We start from the raw sequence: 17,749 nt of genomic DNA, 5'->3' as shown, positions 1-17,749 counted from the left end.
ACACCAGCAAAAGAGGCTACTTTCCCCAGCTCCAGGGCTGTGGCTGCTGGGGAGAGATGGCCCTCCTTCCCACCCTCAGCTCTGTGGCTGCTATGGCGGAAGAGAGAGGGAGAGACACCCCCGCCTCTTTCACAGCCCCAGCTTGGGGGCTGCCACGGTGGGAAAGAGAGGGCACATCAATCACGTTAGAAAGGTAAGACTACTGATATTAAAATGAGTTGTTTGATTTTATTTGTAGAACAAAAAAAGTGTATTATTGTGTTTCATTTTGTTTTTAAATATAGCGCTTGTATCCAAAGTGCTTTACAATAGTTAGCTAACAGTACAAAAAACAGTTGGCAGACCACTTAATGATCTTTCCGAGACCCTCAGCAATTTTCAAGTGGCCCTTGGGGCAGGAGGGGTTTGAGAACCACTGGTCTTGAATATTGGCCCACACTGCTCTGTCTCAGAACCTGATCTCCTTCAACAGCTTAGTGCCACATAGCAAAGGGAAGAGCTTTCATGGCAGCTGGTCCAAGATTATTGAGCGCCATTCCAGAAGAGGCAAAGTGGCAGAGATCTCACACTCCACTTCCATGTGCTAAGCGTCACTTCTTTAGTGTAGCTTTCCCACAGGAACAACAGAGGAGATGTGCCAACAATATTAATTCCAGGTGGGGCAGAAGAAGCTAGACCTCACTGGATTTTTATACTGTGCATTCAGTCTGAGTAAGGTATAATTAGATGTACATCTCTCATGCCACCATATCCCATATGTGGAAAGCAGCATGTGACAAAAACCCAAATGAGAAAGAGAAACAAATTATTCATGCAGGTCATTTTAAAAAACTGTGGGTTTCATCCCTTTATTATGAATAACTTTAACCTTAGTTTCCCAGATCTTGCTTTTGTTGTTGAAAGTTATTTACATTAGAAGTGCAGGGAGACCAAATGTATAGAGAATCAATAACTTCTCAACTAAAATGAGTGTGCCTTGAAATGAGATCTGTGCATAGATATGTCCTTTCTGTACCTATGTTGAACTAGTTAACCCTTCATTTTCCACACTTAACTAAATTCAGCAACAGTTTTACTTCATGATTGTGTTCTAATATATTTAGTTAAGAAAAAAATAAATCCTAATTCATATAGGTACACCTCCATGTCCCAAATATAGATTAAAAATAAAATTAGTATTTTCCCCCTTCATAGTTTTATAGTCCAAAAAAGTAATCTTGATTGGGAGTACTTAAATTTTTTTTCATTTTTAAGTGATGAGATGTGGGAAAGGATCTAGTGAATTAAACCATTTTTTTTTCCAAGAGGGGGAGAGAGAATGAGGGGGAGGGATGGCTCAGTGGTTTGAGCTTTGGCCTGCTAAACCCAGGGTTGTGAGTCAATCCTTGAGGGGCCCACTTAGGGATCTGGGGCAAAAATCTGTCTGGGGATTGGTCCTGCGTTGAGCAGGGGATTGGACTAGATGACCTCCTGAGGTCCCTTCCAACCCGGATATTCTATGATTCCTTTAATACTTCCAGATGGACAAACTATTTGCAACTTGTACAAAGTACCATGCTTTTCCTATCTGCTTATATCAGCTCAGAGAAAAACATGCATTTCTGTCTTGTGCTGTTAAGAGTGGGGAGTATTACAGAAATGATTTTCTCAGCATTCAGGGCTTGAGCAGCAAGTTCCATCTCTCTCAGGTGTCTCCTAGCAGCCAGTCACTGAGATGCATTGCAGTTCCAGATCAGGCTTTATTAACCTCCTGATGCAAGTTTGTGCTGTGATATAGATGCTTAATTTTGTAGCTGGGAGGAGGATGGGAACTTGTTCAGGGAAAATGGTGTTCCAGAATGAAGGCGGAGTTGAAAACCATGCAACCCTTTAGAGAGCATCCTGTTATTGGGAGCTGCTGTAAAGGGAACTGGCCACCATCTTTATGTGTCTTGGCTCAAACTCCACACGTTCAAATAGACCTGGTTCTTATTGCAGGAAAAATAAAAATTTCTTCATGACTCGGTTTTTGCTGCTGCTGTTGTCTGTAAGAGCTGTTTTGATTGTTACCTGTAATTTGCTGGGGGGGAGGTTATTTTTATAACTTTTTTGCTTTGAGTGTGTGTAAGGTGAATTAACAAATCTGAATATTGTTGTTGTGTTTGTAAATCTTAGTGAGTTTAGCCAATAAAAGCGGAGGTGAAGAGAAGCAATAAAAGTTTAGTAAGGTTTGCAAGCAAGTAATACAACTTTTATTTCTATTATCTTGAGAAATAAACCCTCATGTGACTTTGGCTAATGTCTTACTAAGCCAATGGAGTCCTGTACCTATATAGAAATAAAGAGTTCTTGACAAAGCATTCAGATTCTGTGTCTATATATTGCTATGATTCAGAAGTGGAAATTATCATTTTTCTTTACCTTAATTGGGGTAAGATTCTGTATTAAGGGCAGTGAAGAAGCAAGTCCAGTGAAGGAACTGAGCCCACTGCCTACCCCTGTCCACCCAATCCCTACATTCCTATGTTTGAGGAACTACTGGGTGTGGAACCTCTACATCCGATGCTGGAAGGAGAGATGAAGATATTATTCTGTACGGTGTATGCTGCCGCATGACTGCTTAGGGATGGGCCATAATCTGTCCCTTGGTATTTTTTTGTTCCTGAGAGTCATGTTCCTAGTGATTAATCAAATGCCATTCAAAGGGAAACAGTGAGGTAAATGAGAACTAAAAATTGACTTTTTAAAAATATTCTGGTATAAAGCTAGAACAACTATTAACTTAATTGAGCTTTGGAGTTATGCTAGTGTAACACAATGCAATTTGGTCCAGTATTTTTAACTAGATACTGGTCACCATTCTGCTCTCAGTTATGCAGGTGCAACCTAACACATCAGACTTTGGCCCAATTACCTTTTAAAATGGGTTATATAAGGAGATAAATATTGCATTTGTGGTATGTTCCTTGCCTTCTTTCAGTTAGAAAGCAGTGCATTAAGGAGTTGCAATGTGTTAATGGATGGTAGTCTATATTCCTGAGGGATACAAAATCATTTTCTGAATATCTAATTTATTTCTCTTCTGTTAAGTTTCATAAAGGTTTTTTGTTGTGCCTTTTCCCTTTAGGCCATTCCACGTAGAGCCTTCAAATATTGTTAGTGTGAATGATGACACACACAGAGTTACAGATGAAGCCTCAGCGATGAATAAGCGGATTCATTACTATAGCAAGCTCACTTCTCCTTCAGATAGGGCACTGGTAAGGAAAGGATGGGTTAAAGATGCCATTAATTAATGGACATGACATGCGGGGTGTAGTGGGTATTGTAAGTGCCCGACTTCTGCAATTTACATCTGAAAAATAAAAAGGAAAAACCCCGGTTAAAACAAACCTAGCTCATAGAGTTCATAGACTTTAAAGTCAGAAGGGACCGTTATGATCATCTAGTCTGACCTCCTGCACAATGCAGGCCACAGAATCTCACCCACGCACTCCTGTATCAAAGCTGTGCCTGAGCCATTGAAGTAATCAAATCATGGTTTAAAGACTCCAAGTTGCAGAGAATCTTTCAGCAAGTGACTCGTGACCCATGCTGCAGAGGAAGGCAAACCCCCCCCCCCGGGCTTCTGCTGATCTGCCTTGGAGGAAAATTCCTTCCCGACCCCAAATATGGCGATCAGTTAAATCCTGAACGTGTGGGAAAGACTCACCAGCCAGACACCCAGGAAAGAATTCTCTGTAGTAACTCAGATCCCACCCCATCTAACATCCCATCACAAGCCATTGGGCATATTTACTGCCAGTAGTCAAAGACTAATTAATTGCCAAAATTAGGCTATCCCATTATAACATCCCCTCCATAAACCTTGAGGATTGCTTCTAAATTAGGTCTTACTGGCTGAGCATGCTTGAATTTACATAGAACCACAAGTTACAACTGCCTTCTTAGGTGATGGAAAAATATGACTAAGATATGCAAACAATCCTGAGTCTTACAATATTGGCCTAGTCTTAATACTTTGTCACCAGAACTTTCATAAATACATATTTAAGTTGTCAACATGGAAATCTATGCACCTAAATTTAGGTATCCAAGCCTGATAACTTAGGGCATTTTCTGTGTATAGCTTGTCACTGAGAAAATATTTTCATAAAGTAGTTGGTGGATTGTGATGTGGATGAGAGCAAATGCTGTATTCTACAGAAGAATAATTCAAAGCCATCAATTTTTCTTTAAAAATAGAACAGATCTGCTTGAAAATGTACTTTTCATTAAAAGTTTCATGTTTTTCTTATAGTAAGTAGTCTGCTTAGTATAACTGAAACATCAGAGATTCTTTGTTATTAATACATCTTGTTTTATCCATCTATTAGATTGCTCCTGATCATGTACTTCCAGCGCCAGAAGAAATTTATGTGTATAGTCCATTAGGAACTGCTTTCAAAATCGATGGTTGCACTGATGGTTATGGCAAAAACTCCAGCATAGTGACAATGTATGTTAAATACTTTCTTGTATGGTAGCCCAAAATTGCATTATATTGGAAGTTGTCTATTGAAATTTAATAAGTTTTATGTTTTTCTAAAAAGGTGGAATGAAATAACAATGCTCCTTAATTCTCTGTGTTCTTCAGATTTATGATCTGGAATACGATGATGGGCACATCTATACTAAGTATGCCATGGGGAATAAAACAAGTAAGATCAATGTTTATTAGAAAAAAATATTTGCATGGAAAACCATTTACAGTGTTCTTTTGTTCCATTTGCATCAACATTTATTGTTAATGTGTAAAAATATAACTGTAATTCTCTTCTTAAACAGGCAGGATTTACCACTGGAATCTGTTTGATCTTGCTAATGGGCAGCTTGACACTTTATTGCTGTTACAGAGTTGTGAAATCACGGACAATGATACGTAAGAATCTGTTACATTACACAAAGTGTTCTTGTGTAAAGTTTGAGATCTTGAATGATGATGATTTTTATTATTACTGTTTGTGTTTCTGCCAGTGTTTGTCTGAATATTTCTTTGATTTACTGTTCGTTAGATATGGGACTCAAACAAAAACTCCTCATTTGGATCCCCCTGAACTTTGGGGAAGTTTGGGTTCTGGTTTGAGACTTCGTGTCTTGGGGCCCATCTCCACCTGTCATTACCTCTTGAATTTATAGGGACCTGTTTCTTTTTAAGCAAATTTAACCACCTCTGAACTCCTTCAGTCAAACTCCACCAACCATCTGATGTAATAGAAATCAAGTTATGGAACAGAATGTTGTCCCCTGACAAGTGTTGTACTTTAAGTTGGTGGCATTTATCTAGCAGTAGAAGGAGACTTTTACTTTGAGTCAGAGTTTTATGTAAACAGCACAATCTCTCTTAATCAGAGTATTCTCGTGTTTAATCACCCTTTTTAAATTTTTGTATTCTTGTCTTTATTCAGCTTTAATAGATACCTCAAACTGGGAATTCCCAGATGTTTGCAAGTACTATTTTGGATCCTTTGGTCAATGGTCCAGTCTTTTATTTTCAATGGTGTCTCTTGTTGGAGCCATGGTTATTTACTGGGTACTTATGTCCAACTTCTTGTTCAACACAGGAAAATTTATATACAGTAAGTATCAGTGTTTTGTCTTTCAATTTGGTTTGAATCAAAATTCTAGGTACTGAAACACAGGAACAAATTGTTAAAATCAGGGTTTTTTTTTTGTAGCACCAGAGAAATTTAATCTTGGGCACCATAATTATAACCTCTCTAAAAGTTCTATAATTCTCCAGGTGCATGCCTTTCTTTGAGTGATTTCCAGTTAGACTTTCTTTAAAGAGCATCACAAAGCAAGGATGACTTTTTTTGTTGCATCTTCTGCTTGTTCTGTGTGTGTGGTCTATAGTGATATACGTACACACAACAGATTTGGTCCTATGGACTTCTTTAATTCAGTGAATGAGAATGAGTTTTTCACAGAGGTAAAGCAAGGCATCTTATACAAAGAAGACAATGTTCTGATGTTTATCATGGGTTATAATGCCCTGAGTCACTGGAGAATCTCTCATAGCTATGGGAGAAGTTCAATGGGTATATGAGAACTCACACCAGTAAATGACCCATGTCATCTAAAGCTGCTTTTAATATTGTGGAGATAGACAATCAAGCTGCAAATGAAATAATCCGGTATCTTTAGATGGGATTGAGACTATTAATTTGGGAGTTGGTGAGACACTGCAAAACTCCTATTCTACCTCTCTCATTTCAGTTCCATAAATTTACAGAAAGAAGGAACAGGATAGCAGCAGGAGTAGAGCAATCATAGTAAGATTGTTTTTCTTATTTTCAGATTATGTTCATGACATCAACATAACAGATCTTGTTCCTGGTACTAATGGGAGTAATAGAGGTAAGAAACGCACAATAGTACTATGTTCCACAATAAAATAACTCTAAGGGATATTATATGCAGTGTTGTTGTAACCATGTCGATCCAAAGATATTAGAGAGAGCAGGAGGGTGAGGTATAGTAAAACCTCAGAATTACGAACCCCTCAAGAATGGAGGTTGTTCGTAACTCTGAACAGAACATTATGATTGTTCTTTCAAAAGTTTACAACTGAACATGACTTAATACAGTACAGCTTTGAAACTTTACTATGGAGAAGAAAAATGCTGCTTTCTTTTTATATTTGTTTAATACCGGTAATTTACATTTAACACAGTACTGTACTGTTTAATTCTTTTTTTTTTTTTGTCTCTGCTGCTGCCTGATTATGTACTTTTAAGCTTCCAAATGAGATGTGCGGCCCAATCAGCACACAGCTGTGGCCCATGTGACATCCTATGGGCCATACAGGCAGTATTGGATGTGGGCCACAATGGTAACTAGGTTGAGAACCACTGTCCTACTGCAATTTATTTTATTGGACCAACTTCTGTTGGTCCGAGAGACAAGCTTTTGAGCTTACATAAAGCTCTTCTTCAGATCTTCAGGGTGAAAATTCAGACCTGAAGAAGAACTCTCTGTAAGCTCGAGGGTGTATCTCCCTCACTAGCAGTTAAGAGGGAAATCCTGGAGCCTGGAGTTTCCTGTAAGAACAGGAGAGGCTGAGGGAACACTCCGCCCAGCTCTGGGAGCCTTTTATCGTAAAACCCAAATTTATCTTGAATTTGAATGGGTTTTTGTACTCTGCAAATACTTTACACAGCCCTACACTAAAAACCCACACTAAGGCCTGGTCTACACTAAGAAGGGGGATCGAACTAGGGTATGCAAATTCAGCTACATGAATAGCGTAGCTGAATTCGAAGTACCCTAGTTCGACCTACTCACCCGTCCAGACGCGGTGGGTCGAACTCCGCGGCTCCCCCGTCGACTCCGCCACCGCCGTTTGCAGTGGTGGAGTACCGGAGTCGACCGCAGCGCTTCCGGAGTTTGAACTATCGCGTCTAGATCAGACGCGATAGTTCAAACTCTGAGAAGTCGAACTCACCGCGTTGACCGGGAAGGTAAGTGTAAATCTACCCTAACTCTGGGTATGTCTAAACTGGCAGAGTTACAGCGCCAGCAATTACAGCACCACTCAGAGAGCGCTGAAGGGAAACCGCTGTTGTGTGTTCACACTGTCAGCTGCCTGAGCATAGCGTGTTACACTTGTGGCACTTGCATCAGTGTTCGCAGCAGTGCACTCTGGGCAGCTATCCCACAGAGCACCTCTTCCTCTTCTGCCACTAAGAGTTGTGGGAAGGCGGAGGAGGTCGCAGGGCATCCTAGGTCCTGTCCCAATGCCCTGTGATGCATTGCTTTGCATCCCAGCAATCCCTGTGCTTCAGTCCACATTTGTCACCATCTTTCAATGGTTTGTGTACTGCACACTCTGCCTTTTCGGTCTTCAGGAATGGATCCCGCACTGTTGACCAATATGCTGCTTTCTCTGACCAACATGTCACAAGTGGCAGTGGAGTTATTCCTTAAACTACAAAGGCAAGAGGAGTGCGATATTGATCTCGCCACATGTAGTAGCTACGACAAGAGATTGCTTCTGTCAAATAAGCACTGAGTGGTGGTATCACATAGTCATGCAACATCTGGGATGACAAGCAGAGGCTGCAGAACTTTCGGATGAGGAAAACCACCCCAGCCTTGCAGTGCAAGGATATGAGAATGAGAGCTTCCCTGTTGTTGAAGTGCGTGGCGATTGCTATGGAAGCTGGCTATTCCAGACGGCTACCGATCAGTCGCTAACCAGTGGGGAAAGTCTACCGTTGGACATGTATTGACGGAAGTGTGCAGGGCTGATAATCACATCTTGCTCTGAAAGACCATGACTCTGGGCAACATGTGTGACATTGTGGATGGCTTTGCACAGATGGGCTTCCCTAACTGTGGAGGGGCAATAGATTGCATGCATATTCCAATTCTGGCACCAGACCACCTAGCCACCGAGTACATTAATCACAAGGGGTATTTCTCAATGGTTCTCCAGTCGCTTGTGGATCACTGTGGGCATTTCAAGGACATTAACACAGGCTGGCCCGGAAAGATGCATTATGCACACCTCTTTCGGCCTGTTCAGGAAGATGCAAGCAGGGACTTTCTTCCCGGACCAGAAGATCACCGTAGAGGAAGTTGAAATTCCCATTGGGATCCTGGGAGACCCCGCCTATCCCTTAATGCCGTGGCTTATGGAGCCATACACATGGCACCTTGACAGCAGTAAAGAGCGGTTCAGCAACAGGCTGGGCAAGTACAGAATGACTGAGTGTGCTTTTGGCCATTTAAATGCCCAGTGGCGCTGCCTATGTGGGAGGCTGGACCTGGCTGATGACAATATTCCTGTGCTTATAGCTGGGTGCTGTATACTCCATAATATCTGTGAAGGGAACGGTGAAAGCTTCACTCGGGGGTGGGCCGCTGTGGCTCAGCACCTGGAGGCTGAAGTTGAACAGCCAGAGACCAGGGTTATTAGAGGGGCTCAGTGTGGGGCCATAAGGATCATGGATGCCTTGAGACAGCAGTTTGAAGCTGAAAGCCACTAATATTTGTTGCTATGCTCAGGAGTGCAGCGCTTGTAATGCGAGGAGGTGATTGTGATTGGTGCAGATGATGCACTGTGAAGGTGTAAGAAAATTGCCTGTTGCTTTGCAGGGCTCTGTTTGCTTTCAATTAATGGAATAAAGATTGCCTTCAAACCAAACCAATTATTTTATTTAAAAAACCACAACTGGAGGAGAGAGAGACAGACAAAACAAAAAACACATCAGCACTGAGGGGGATGGGGGAAGGAAAGGTCCCAGGAGGAGGTGGGGTCCCAGGATGGTTAAAGATTTGTGTATGTCCAGGTATCATATGCAGCCTTGTCCTTTGAAGTACAGTGCAGTGGGCACTGTACTTCAGGGCTAAACTGCAGAGGGATGGGGGTTGAGTGCAGTGGGTACTGGGAGTACGGAGTAGGAGTGGAATGCAGCAGGTACAGACTGTAGCCAAGAGGTTAAGAGTGTGTGGGTGTGTGCATGTATGGGGGGGGTGGCGGCATGGGGAAGAGTTTTGTGACAGCGGCAGCAGGGGAGGGCGGGCGCAGAGCTCCTCAGTTTGCAGTGCTAGTAGCACCTGGAGCGTGTCCACTTGGTGCTCCATAACGTGTAAGAGCCACTCCATGGCTTCGTTCTGACGCTTCACATTCTCCTCTCACTGTCCCACCACTCTTTCAATTCTTGTTTTTTGGCCACAGAGTGCATCATGACCTCATAGAAAGTCTCTTTAGTTCTTTGTGGCCACTTTCTAATTCTGTTCAGCCGGTGATAACAAAGAGGGAGGCTGGGCTCCCAAGGTCACATATGTGAAGCCAAAATGCAACATTTTACAGAAACAGTATTGGTTGCAACACAGGCCACTGATTTTAAAACAGCCACTATTCACATACCTGGCACTAACTGGCTGACCCCAGGCAAGCACACACGAGCCCCAAGACCCCCCAAAATGGTGAGTAACCGCAGGGGCAGGGGAAATCAGTGTTCCAGGAATGTACTGTACACTGGGCACGTTGCTCTTGGGGAGAGCCAGCACTATGCGGGGGCCTTATAATCATTACTGTCCCCACATTTTCCACAGGCTGTGTTCATTAAGGAAGATATCTCACTGCTGAGGATGAGCAGGGAATCAAGGGAGGGGCTTCTCCAAGACTGCAGCTTCTGCCCTGGCCCTTATGTGGCTTGTGTATGCGCAGCAATGGTTCCACCCCACAGTGACAGCAGAGTGGTGCAGGAAAGTTACCCTTAATGGGGCAAGAAACAAAGCAGCTCTGCTGAAGAACCTGCGGCAGCAGATTGCTCGGTATCTCCATAAGAGTTTCCTGGAGATCTCTGAGGCAGATTCCTGTGAAGTGAGGGAGTCAATCCTCGCCCTGTTCTGCTGTTCAGACTAGACATGTGGTGGGAACCGGAGTCTCTCTGGGGAACTGGTGGTTGGAGCCTCTCTGGAGAGGAACGTCTTGGGGATTCAATCTGGGAAGTAGCTGAGGCACTCAGGGGCTCTGTCACTTACTGTCCCCGCCAGCCAGGTTACTCACTACTATTGCTGCCACCCTGGTTGCTCCTGCACTTTCTCTCACTATTGCCACACCTTTCCCCATTCAGCTCCAGCAGAAGGTGCAGTCAGAGGAGAAGCAGACATTCTGTCAGGCTGCCTGAAGCCGTGTGCCACAATCTTCTCCAGTGACCAAACAGTGCAACTGCAGCTTCGCAAGCAGGCAGAACAGGGCTGTCAGATGCTTGAATATCACTTGGCAGCCCTGAATACTTCTCTGCTAATCAGAAAGGGTTCAAATCAGTAGTGACAAAAGCATTTTTCAAGGGTTTGTGAAACAATGGAGAGAAAACCAATTAGAAAACAGTAATTAAAATGACTGTTTAAATTTCAGAAAAGTCAAAACACTGTCAAGAGTTTTGTCTTTAGGTTATTGTAACCTGGCAGGCATGCTGCCACCGTGGGAGGAAGAGATTAACAGGGTATAAAGCATTATGAAGTACGAAGGTATAAATGGAGACTAGGAGAACATTAGAACAGGTTCATATTTCAACATATAAGATAGGAATTGCTGTTGACATTTTTCCACAAAAAGCCCCAAGTACACTCCATATTTTAAAATGTAAACATTATAAGGGTCCCCTGTTGTAGGTGTCTCATCCTCCCTAACATTTGGTGGCTGTGGTTGGTACACCAACAATATGATACTGTAACTTATGTTAATTCAAGGGTTTTAGAACAGCCACTGATTGTATTTATTCTCTTGATGTGTACAAAACCATGTGTGCACTACTGTTAATGCAGGCACCCATGCACCCAGCTTACACGCACAGCCAGATATGTTCACTTATGCACTCAGACATGCATTCAGCCATGTATTTGCTCATATGCACAGAGGCAGCTTTGCAGACACTGCTATGTGTGCATGCACTGCAGCACAGGCAAGCTGCTCTCTCTCACACACACACACGCACACACACAGGAACCCATGTATGCACAATGGAGTAAACACAGCTACATGCACACGCTCATGCATACAGACAGCTATGCATGCATGTCCTGCATCCATGCCCCTGGATGTTGATCCTGTGTAGCAGTCAGCTCAGACTGCAGGCCTAGTTGGTATTGCCTATCCTCACATTCAGCTGTTAAGTTATGTCAACTCTCTCTGCACTCAGTGCTGAGGTGAAGGAGGTACCAGCTGAGAGTGCAGGGAGAACTGGGTATGGCCCAGCAGTGAAAACTTAGGCTATGTCTGCACTTGGAGCTGGGGGAATGATTCCCAGCTCACATAGACCTGCTCATGCTAGTTCTCATCAAGCTAGTATGCTAAAAATAGGAGTGTAGTCACGATACCATGGGCAGTGGCAGCACAAGCCAACTGCTCCAAGTACACCCCTACAAAATCTAGTGGGTTTAGGCTCAAGGCACTTAGCCTGTGCCACTGCTTGCCGCTGCACATGCTGTAGGGGCTACACTACTATTTTTAGTGCCGTAGCACAAATATATTCTGTTCAAGCTGGGAATCACACCTCCAGCGCCAAGCATAATGCACCCTTAGTGGTGGGCCGTAATGGATGGAGACAAGCAGAGGAGCAGCAGCTGAGCTGCCAGAGTGCTGCTTCTGAGTGCTTCTAGGCTCCCAGTGGTAAACTTTACTCCCTTGGAGATTAGGTACTGAATTTGTTGATTCATTGCATAGCTTTTGTGTAAACAAGCCCTGTTGTTTGTTCTTTCAGTCATCTGTCCAGGTACTGCCAATGAGGATCAAGGAGGCAACAAAAGTGGGCTGTTTCCTTTTGTCAACAACAGCACAGGTTTTGAGCTGTTTGAGGAGTGGTGGAGCAAATCTCGAACTGTGCCATTTTATCTGATTGTTGTTGTTCTGCCCCTTCTAAATCTTAAGTCTCCCTCTTTCTTTGCCAAATTTAACATCCTAGGTAGGTAATAACATTCCTGGATTGTTCGTTTATTATTGTTAAAATACATAGCAAATACAGTGAAACCTGTAGTAATGACCCCACCTCCAGTGGCCAACTTCTTGTCTTAAGCAAAGTCTTTGAAATATCTCCAAGGTTTCCAGTACTGTTTTGTTTGTCCTTTAGAGAATGATCAGCCTTTGCAAGGGAGTTGGGTATTGCTGCTCCCTTGGGTAACCCTTTAAATAGGTTTAATTGTATTTAGAGTAAATATTAAGTGGTTAAATATACACTGTTCTTATTAGCATTTTACATAGAAAATAATATCAGAACAACAGCATTCAGCAGAATCTCAACCCTCCCTTGTGTTCATGCCTGAAAATAGTCTGCCATTATCTCATTGTTAATTATTTAACAATTCAAAACTAATACCTTATAGAATACTGAAAACTGAAATTGCTTATAAAGCATTACGTATAATAAGTTATGGTGTAGTGCATCTGCCTTTCAGTGTTGGCTTTATTTTTAAGTCAGCAAATTGACAGGTTTTATTTATTTATTTATTTATTTATTTATTTATTTATGTCTGTAGACATACAGAAACCTAGGCCAGTTTAGAACATTAGGAGATTGTGCAGCATGTTAGCTTTAAATTGATCTTCATGTTCAGAACTGTTTTCTTATTTCATTCCTTAACTTGTTCTTTATATTCAGTGAATGAATAATTCCCTTCATTTATTTTGTTACCTTGAAGACAGTTCTCAACTGAAATCCTGTCTCCCGCCCCCAGCCTGTTTTCTAAACTGTTGTGTATATACTCGTTCATAAGCCGAATTTTTTTTAGTAAAAAAGGGAAGCACCAGAGAAGGGGATCAGCTTATGAACAGGTATAGAGAGGGAGCGGTGGGACACAGCCTCTCTCCCCAACAGAGGGAGCAAGGAGAGGCAGCACAGCCAGCAGACACAAAAGGGAAGAGGCGGGGCCAGATTCTGGCCACGCTGCTCTCCCCGCAGCCTCAGGAGCAGCTCCAGCCAGGTCAGACATTCTCCCCTGGCCCTCCTCAGATAAGGTGGGAAGGGATGGGATGGGGAGAGTCCCGGGCTAGGGGTGGGGTCATGTGGGGGGTGGTCCCGTGGGGTCCCGGGCTAGAGGTGGGGTCATGTGGAGGGTGGTCATGGGTTACCCCCTGACTCCCAGCTTCCCCCCCCCCCCCGCCAAAAAAATTTCCCCACCAGTTGCTGTCCCAGCCTGTCAGGGTAAGCAGCTGGCGCATCGGGACACTTTGTTTACTTAGGTTTACCTCTGTCCCTGCGGACGCTCGAGGTAAACAAACCATCTTGGCCCACCAGCGACTTATCCTGATGGCCTGGGAGCCAGTTTGCTGACCCCTGAATTATAGGGTCGTCTTATGAAGGGGTCATAAAATTTTTCCATTTTTACTTATCCATCTTGGGGGTGAAGGGGGGGTCAGCTTATAAGTGAACCGGCTTATGGTCGAGTATATATGGCATATAAATCCTGCTCTTCCCCTCACATATATTTATAAACTTTTCTCTGATGCTCATCATTGTAGCATCAGGATACATCTCAGTTTTATAGCATTAAAATAAATGGACAGATTATTTTTCAGTCTCTGAATAATTATTGACCTTCTTTATAATTTTCTGGGTTTCTTTCCCTCTATTCTTAAACTGGGGGGGCCAGAACTGCACATTCTCATGCAGTTGTAGTCAGACTAAGGCTGTAGACTTGGTATTGTTACCCATCTCTGATTTTATATGTGATCCTCTGTGTCCCCGTGGGACATTGTATGACTCCTGGGAATGATATAATAAAATGTGGATCCTGGCATGTCTAAGTTGCTAGCTCAGATGAGGTATAAGTCAGACGTGACCAAAGGTCACTGCAGCTAGTGTCAATCCTGGTCTTACTGGGGAGTTCACAGTTGCAGTTTGCCCTAACTGGCATCTTGGTGAATGATTTCACCCAAAAGGCCAACAACTAAATGGGTCTGGAGAAAGCTACTTTGCACTACGAGTGATAGTCCCTGCAGGTACACTGGAGGAAGTTGGTTGGGAATCTCATTCTGCTGCTGCCCATGCTCAACCAGTGCTGTGGATAATTGGAGACATTAGTTTCCTGGGTTATTAATCCAGCACCTATCGAGGGAACTAGACTCACTTAAAATTTAAATAAATGGATGTAGTGCAGCAGCTCTCTCTTGTGCACATTCTCTCTCTTTACAAGGAAAAACGGTGATTTGGGACCAGAGAACTAGTGTTTAAAATTTGGGATTGTCCTGCAGTCTTCAGGATGACTAGCACCCCAATTTCTTTGGGCTGGTGGCAACTAACTAGAGGGAGCCAATGTAGAATGGAGCATGCATAAATTTCTATCACAGTTTATCCTGATGATGATGGTTGATTGTCTCTTTTGTGTGTGTAGGTACTGTTTCAGTTGTCTACTTAGTTTTTCTTGTTACTCTGAAGGCTGCACATCTGGGATTCCATTTAGAATTCAACTGGTTTACAGCTGATGAATTTTTTGTACCAGGTAAGATAGCTAAAATTAAACACAGTGATTAATTTTAAGCATGTATATTGTGCTTTTAATCTTTAAAGCACTTTATAAACGTTCATTTTTATCCTCCCAACATCCCTGTGAGGTACAATAGGTAAGTAAATGTGCTTATTAGTGCCTTCTGAAGGGTGAGTGACAAAGGTACAGGGAACCCCTTTCTTCCTCCTTCCCAGTTCTCCTTCACAGGAGATAGTAATAAAATTGCTGCCTGGGGTCCAGAAACACAAGGGTTGAAGGCTAGTCATTGCCTGGTACCTCCACTATGCACCAGCTCAGAGAAAACTTGTCTGTGGATAGGCAAGGTGAGGCCATGATCCCATCACTCCTGTGTGCGGGCACCTTTTCCCCTGCTTCATTATTAAAGTAGTGCTCACTATAGACAAACCTAAGAGAGAGTGATTTATAAAGTGTTGCAAGTACTCCACTAAGTTCTTATGTGGTACCCATCCCCATGTGTCCAAGTGCACCTCACACCTACTTCCCACTTTCTCGTGGTCCTCAACCCATAATTTAGCCCTGTATTTTTAAACTCCCATTAACTGGCGTATACCTTTCTCTGTCTCTTCTTGGCAGCATTGGTTGCCAGTTGTTTAAGGGATATTACAGTTCAGTATATAGGGTGTCACAAACACTTTCTTGTGGAAGACTTGGGAAGAGACACTAAGGTCATCTCTCTCTTTACAAGAGGCAGCATTACATTGGAGCTCTGAAGAGATGTATGCGTATAGTATCTAATTAGATCGTTCTGACTTCGTCTGGGAATGGGGGAGTAATTTTGCCCTTCATTAATATTTAATTATTGACTCAAGCATAATGTGAAGCTCGGGGACATTCATCCATCTGGTACATTTGGTTTCCCTTGTGGGTTTCCATCTTCTTTCTGTGTACTGCTTTTCAGAAGAAAGAAAAATACATAGGTTTCCCAGTCATGATACAAGTTACAACAACAACTTTATAAATGCGACACTGGCTATTGTTACGATGAAGAACGATGACCTGAAGAGGACAACTAGGATAATCAAAGATATGAGGAAATTTTAAATGGATATAGTACAATAAAAGAGGACTAGATGGTGGATGGTTCCACAAATGATGAGCAGTGGTGGAATCTGTCTAATCAGTGAAGTTAAATGTCCACCATTGCCACCAAGTGTCACTCACTTCCTCCATTAGGACATTGATTAGGATCAGTTAGAGATCAGTCAAAAATCCACAATTGAGGAAGACTATTGTACGTGGGTTTTTTTTGTTTTTTTTTAAAAAAAACACCTGGTTTAGAGGGGAAGTGAGGGCAGCTATAAAAATATAGAACAAATGGAAGAAAGGGAAAGCTGCTGCTGCTGATGAATATAAATTAAAAGCTAGGAATTGTAGAAAATTGATAAGGGACACATGGAGAAATCTAAGGTCAGCAGAGTTATGGACAATAAGAAGTGCTTAAGTATGTTAGGAACAAAAATAATTTTAACAATGGTATTGGTCCATTACTAGATGGAAATTACAGAATTATCAATAATATTGCAGAAAAGGCAGAAGTGTTCAATAAATATTTCTGTTCTGCATTTGGAAAATCAACATATGATGATTATACTCTTACATCCTCCTGAGAAACCAGTAGCTGCTCTTTTTTCGTTCCACTAAAGTTAGACATTTTTAAATCGGCAGGTCCAGAGAATTTGTGTCCAAGGGTTTTAAAAGAATTGCTGAAGATCTCTCTGGACCATTAATGTTTTGTCAATAAGTCTTGGAACACTGAGGAGTTCCAGAAGTCTGATTAGAAAACTAATGTTTTGCCAATATTTAAAAAGCATAAATGGGATGACCTGGTTAACTATAGGCCTGACAGTCTCTCATAGGTCCCTGGCAAGATATTAGAATGGTTGATATCAGAATCGATTAATAATTACATTACCCTCCTTTAATTCTTTGATGCCAATTAACATGACTTTATGGAAAACCGATCCTGTCAAACTAACTTGATCTCTCTTGTAATCTCAAGTTTCATTGATAAAGCTAACCGTGCTGATGTAATATACTTAGACTTCTACAAGGTGTTTGACTTGATACCGCATGACATTTGATTAAAAAAACTAGAACAGTATAAAACTAGCCTGTCATATATTAAATGGATTAAAATTTGGATGATAGGTCTCAAAATGCAATTGCAAATGAGGAATCATCCTCGAGCAGGTGTGTTTCTAGTAGGCTCCCGCAGGGATCTCTTCTTGTCCCTATGCTATTTAACATTTTTTGTCAATGATCTGGAAGAAAACGTGAAAATGTCACTGAAAGTTTTCACTTGACCCCATAAATTGAGAAAGTGGTAAATAATGAAGACAGGTCACTAATACAGAGCTATCTGGATTGCTTCATAAGCTGAGTGCAAGCAAACACTATGCATTTAATATGGCTAAATGTATACATCTGGGGGGGAAAAAATGTAGGCCATATTTACAGAATGAGGGGCTCTCTCCTGGAAAGCAGTGACTTTGAACAAGATTTTGGGATCGTGGTGGATAGTCAACTGAACATGAGCTCCCTGCGCAATGCTGTGGCCAAAAAAGCTGATGCGATCATGGCTGCATAAACAGGGAAATATCAGGTAATAGTAGATAGTATTTGGCATTGGTGTGACTACTGCTGAAATATTGTGTCCAGTTCAGGTGTTGTAACAGGGTGCTGGCTAGGAGAAACAAGCCAGTCCCCTGTTCCAGAGGAAGGGTATTAGTTGGGCTGGCTGAGAGGCTATGCC

General features: G+C 42.3%; 1 protein-coding gene across 5 annotated transcripts in view; it reads left to right on the top strand.

The window, feature by feature from the left end:
- Positions 1-17,749, top strand: part of SLC38A9 (solute carrier family 38 member 9) — a 78,102-nt gene that overhangs the window by 21,895 nt on the left and 38,458 nt on the right. For all 5 annotated transcript variants that reach the window (XM_039544324.1, XM_039544328.1, XM_039544325.1 and 2 more), the window contains 8 exons: positions 3,107-3,239; positions 4,356-4,477; positions 4,616-4,679; positions 4,807-4,900; positions 5,427-5,597; positions 6,319-6,378; positions 12,237-12,437; positions 14,863-14,970. In XM_039544324.1, the coding sequence (XP_039400258.1) occupies positions 3,107-3,239; positions 4,356-4,477; positions 4,616-4,679; positions 4,807-4,900; positions 5,427-5,597; positions 6,319-6,378; positions 12,237-12,437; positions 14,863-14,970 (953 nt within the window). The remainder of the gene's footprint in view (positions 1-3,106; positions 3,240-4,355; positions 4,478-4,615; positions 4,680-4,806; positions 4,901-5,426; positions 5,598-6,318; positions 6,379-12,236; positions 12,438-14,862; positions 14,971-17,749) is intronic.

Source organism: Mauremys reevesii, linkage group 6, assembly GCF_016161935.1.
Source record: "Mauremys reevesii isolate NIE-2019 linkage group 6, ASM1616193v1, whole genome shotgun sequence".
NCBI classification, from domain to species: domain Eukaryota; kingdom Metazoa; phylum Chordata; order Testudines; family Geoemydidae; genus Mauremys; species Mauremys reevesii.
The sequence above is the reverse complement of the archived record's forward strand: the minus strand, read 5'-3'. Positions and strand labels throughout refer to the sequence as shown.